At 57.7% G+C, this 3,758-nt stretch overlaps 1 protein-coding gene across 4 annotated transcripts in view; it reads right to left on the bottom strand.

Moving 5' to 3' along the window:
- Nucleotides 1-205: 205 nt before the first annotated feature.
- CHRD (chordin) overlaps nucleotides 206-3,758 on the bottom strand; it is a 12,023-nt gene continuing 8,470 nt past the window's right edge. Inside the window, exons 18-23 of one of the 4 annotated variants that reach the window (XM_036447188.2) lie at nucleotides 3,486-3,542; nucleotides 3,107-3,210; nucleotides 2,542-2,644; nucleotides 1,524-1,678; nucleotides 1,286-1,385; nucleotides 206-679 (exon numbers count right to left, since the gene is read on the bottom strand). In XM_036447188.2, the coding sequence (XP_036303081.1) occupies nucleotides 624-679; nucleotides 1,286-1,385; nucleotides 1,524-1,678; nucleotides 2,542-2,644; nucleotides 3,107-3,210; nucleotides 3,486-3,542 (575 nt within the window). In that variant the 3' untranslated portion in view covers nucleotides 206-623. The remainder of the gene's footprint in view (nucleotides 680-1,285; nucleotides 1,386-1,523; nucleotides 1,679-2,541; nucleotides 2,645-3,106; nucleotides 3,211-3,485; nucleotides 3,543-3,758) is intronic. The other 3 variants (XM_036447190.2, XR_006742059.1, XR_006742058.1) reach the window with 3 other exon arrangements.

Here is a 3,758-nt window from a genome sequence, read left to right as displayed (position 1 = left end):
CTAGACCACCTCAAAGACAGGCCCAAGCTTCTGTGTGGAACCAGGCCTGCCAGCCAGCTGCTGTGCCATCTGCTTCATCTCAGGTCTCTTCCCGCTCGCCAAGGGTCCAAGCAAAGCTCCCGGAGCCGGAGTTCACCTCTCCGCCCTCCTACTCTCAGACCCTTGTCCATGGGGTCCCTGGCCATAAAGAAAGACCTTCCGCTCAAAGATTGAAAAAGATGTTTTAATAAATACAAAAATCTTCAATAAAATGACTCTGCTCAGCTCAGGGGCAGCAGGAGTGAAGTCGGGGGGGGGGGGGGGGGACCCTTGGTGCTGAGTGAGGATAAATTAAAAATCCCAACAAGCCAGTGACATTATGTACAGAAGGAAAGGGGTTGGGCTTCCAAGGAGGAGGCCAGAGGGTGACAGGGCAGGAGCTGGAGTGGCCATGGCCTTGGTCTGCCCTGACAGCCCCTCCCCCTTGTGGAGTAGTGGTCCCAGAGGTAGTGGGGGAGGGAGAAGAGGCCGAAAAGAGGAGCCAAAGGCACTGGGTTTCCCGCAGGAGGAGGCAGGGTCCTCGGCGCCACTCCTTCTCCCAGCCCAGGCCCCATCCTCTTGGTCATGGGCCTTCCCGCTGCTCCCTAGGAGCCCTGGGCTTCTTTCTTCAGCTCTGGAGCTGTCCTGGTCTCTTCGGCTGCTGAGGACAGAAGGGGGCGAACTTTGGAGGAGGAGGGAGGGGAATGAGGTGGCACAGAGAGCCCAGCAAAGAATCCCTGTTCTGGTCCCAGAAAGGTCAGTATTTTCTAAGCAAGTCAGCACAGAACAGCCGTGTAACCTTAACCTGTTAGCCTAATTCCTCGGAGCTTCAGAAATCTCATTTGTAAAGAAAAGATTGTGCCTGGCCGGCGTGGCTCAGTGGTTGAGCATCGACCGACCTATGAACCAGGAGGTCATGGTTTGATTCCCTGTTAGGGCACGTGCACAGGTTGTGAGCTTGATCCCCAGTGTGGGGCATGCAGGAGGCAGCCAATCAATGATTCTCACTGATGTTTCTCCTCTCTCTCCCTCTTCCTCTCCCTTCCTCTTTTTCTAAAAATCAATAAAAACATATTTTTTTTAATAAAAAAAAAACATTTTTTTACAGCAATGAAATATTACCAGTAACAAGCCCACCAGGTCAGCTGTGAGGGCAGAATAGAGTGGCAATTGTGAAGCAGAGGGCACTGTCCCTGGCACACGGCGGGTGCTCCCTTCCCTCCTCAGCATCCCACGGTCAGAGCTGCCCCTGGGCCCCCTCACTTACATCGGCGGGGCGTGCAGTGGGAGCAGCAGCGACTCTCCTTCCCTGAGCCACAGGACAATGGCAGCGAACAGTCATCTCGCTCACAGTAGGGCACCCCTGCCTGAGGCAGGACAGAGCAGATCCTGAGGGTCCCCAGAGGCCTTCAGCCCCCAGGAGCCTGCTCTCCCTGGGAAGGTCGCCCTAGTCCAGGTCAGGCCTCCAATGCCCACCTCACACAAGCCCCCGACACCTCACTTACCCCACACCTGCAGGTGATACAGCTCATCTCCCCAAAGGGGGGCACTGAGGGGTGCCAGCTCTGGCTCTCCGGAAACCACTGCCCTGCAAACCGGCAGCCCCGGGGCCCATCGGCCTGCATGGGGTCCCCCAGTTGGAGGTGGGTTCCTGACCCCACTGTTGGAAGGGAGAGAGGGAGATGAAGAGGAAGAGCTCTATGAGGGCCACCCAGGTTTTATTTGTCTTTGAACCTAGCAGTTTCTGGTCTTTAGTAGGTGATAAATCTGGATGGGTGGGTGGGTGGATGAATGGATGGATGGGTGGATGGGTGGATGGGTGGATGGGTGGATGGATGGATGGATGGGTGGATGGATGGATGGATGGGTGGATGGGTGGATGGATGGATGGATGGATGGATGGATGGATGGATGGGTGGATGGATGGGTGGATGGGTGGATGGGTGGATGGGTGGATGGGTGGATGGGTGGATGGATGGATGGATGGGTGGATGGATGGATGGGTGGATGGGTGGATGGATGGATGGGTGGATGGATGGATGGATGGGTGGATGGGTGGATGGGTGGATGGGTGGGTGGATGGGTGGATGGATGGATGGATGGGTGGATGGATGGATGGGTGGATGGATGGATGGATGGGTGGATGGGTGGATGGATGGGTGGGTGGGTGGATGGATGGATGGGTGGGTGGGTGGATGGGTGGGTGGATGGGTGGGTGGGTGGATGGGTGGATGGATGGATGGGTGGATGGGTGGATGGGTGGATGGGTGGATGGGTGGATGGATGGATGGATGGATGGATGGATGGGGCAGGAACCAGAACCCATCATAGCCCGCTGATACATGCACATCTTTCCATTGTGTTTAGAACCCTGGCTCCAGACTAGGCACAGAGTGGTGCCCAGGAAATGCTGAATTAGCTGAGAAGTCCCTCCCATGCACCCTCACCATGCATCCCCTCACCCAGGACAAGGCGTGAAGGGCCCTATCTGCCCCAAGAGGCCTCCGTGCCCACGCCCCTCACCTGGACACTGTTTGCAGCAGTCAGTGGGGTTGGCGCGGACAGGCTGGGCACAGGCCAGCCGGGGACACTGCACCTTCTCACAGTGCACCTCTCCCGTGTCCCCCTGTGTGAGGGATCCATGGTGCGTGGGGTGTTAGGAAGGAGGGGGAGCACTCCTGCTTCCTCCCTCTCCTTCCTCACGCATACCTCGAGTAATATATCCACGGCCTTTTACCCAGGCCCTGGGCTGGCGCTTTGCATCCCTGATCTAAATCCTCACTGTAGCCCTGCCAGCTAGGTGCTAGCACATGCGCTCACAGGAGAGGAACGTGCAGCTGGGGCGGGGGTGGGGGAGGGGCACAGGAAGTGCCCGGGTTGCATGGAGACAGTCAGCTGGCAGAATTCACACAGGTCTCCCCTGCCCTTCTCCTGCAGGAAGCCAGCTCTCAAAGCCCAGAGGGCTTTCCCATATTATTTTGATCTTTGAGCTCCCCTCAATAGTCTGGGCTTTTCCTCTCCTGGAGCCCCCTTCCCATCTCTGCAGCCCCCCGGGGTCAGAGCACTGGGGAAGACAGAGCAGCCATACCTTGCAGGTGCAGACGGCACACTTAATTAAGCCAAAAGGGGGAACGACGGGGTGCCACCGGGTCCCCGCTGCTCGCCAGCTCCGGTCACCATCAAAGTAGCAGCCTGGTGGAAGACAGTGGCCGGCAGCCATTAGAACTGAGCTCCTTGGCTGGATCCAAAGGCCAAGGCTTCAGGCTCAGGCCAACCCCACACCCTCTAACCAAATCCTGGGCCCACTCTTGGGCCAGTCACTCTAATGAAGCCCATCAGGTGTCACTGAACTCTGTTTCCCTCAGCCTTCACCCACCCAGGTCTACTCTCACCCCATCATCCCCCTCCTGGCCCCACCCATCAGCACCTCTCGGCTCCCCACCCTGGCTCCCACACGGCCAGCTCACCCTCTCCGGGGTCCCTGCTCCTCGGCAGCCCGGGCGGGTCTCTCACATCTTGTTTCTCTGTGGAGCCAAAAAATAGTGAAGGCAGAGCCGAAACTGGTTTGGCTCAGTGGATAGAGCGTCGGCCTGCGGACTGAAGGGTCCCAGGTTCAATTCCAGTCAAGGGCATGCACCTTGGTTGCAGGCACATCCCCAGTGGGAAGTGTGCAGGAGGCAGCTGATGGATGTTTCTCTCTCGTCAGTGTTTCTAGCTCTCTATCCCTCTCCCTTCTTCCC

This window comes from Pipistrellus kuhlii, unplaced genomic scaffold (genome assembly GCF_014108245.1).
Source record: "Pipistrellus kuhlii isolate mPipKuh1 unplaced genomic scaffold, mPipKuh1.p scaffold_m20_p_2, whole genome shotgun sequence".
NCBI lineage: Eukaryota > Metazoa > Chordata > Mammalia > Chiroptera > Vespertilionidae > Pipistrellus > Pipistrellus kuhlii.
Note: the sequence above shows the minus strand (reverse complement) of the source record. Positions and strands in the feature narration are given on the sequence as shown.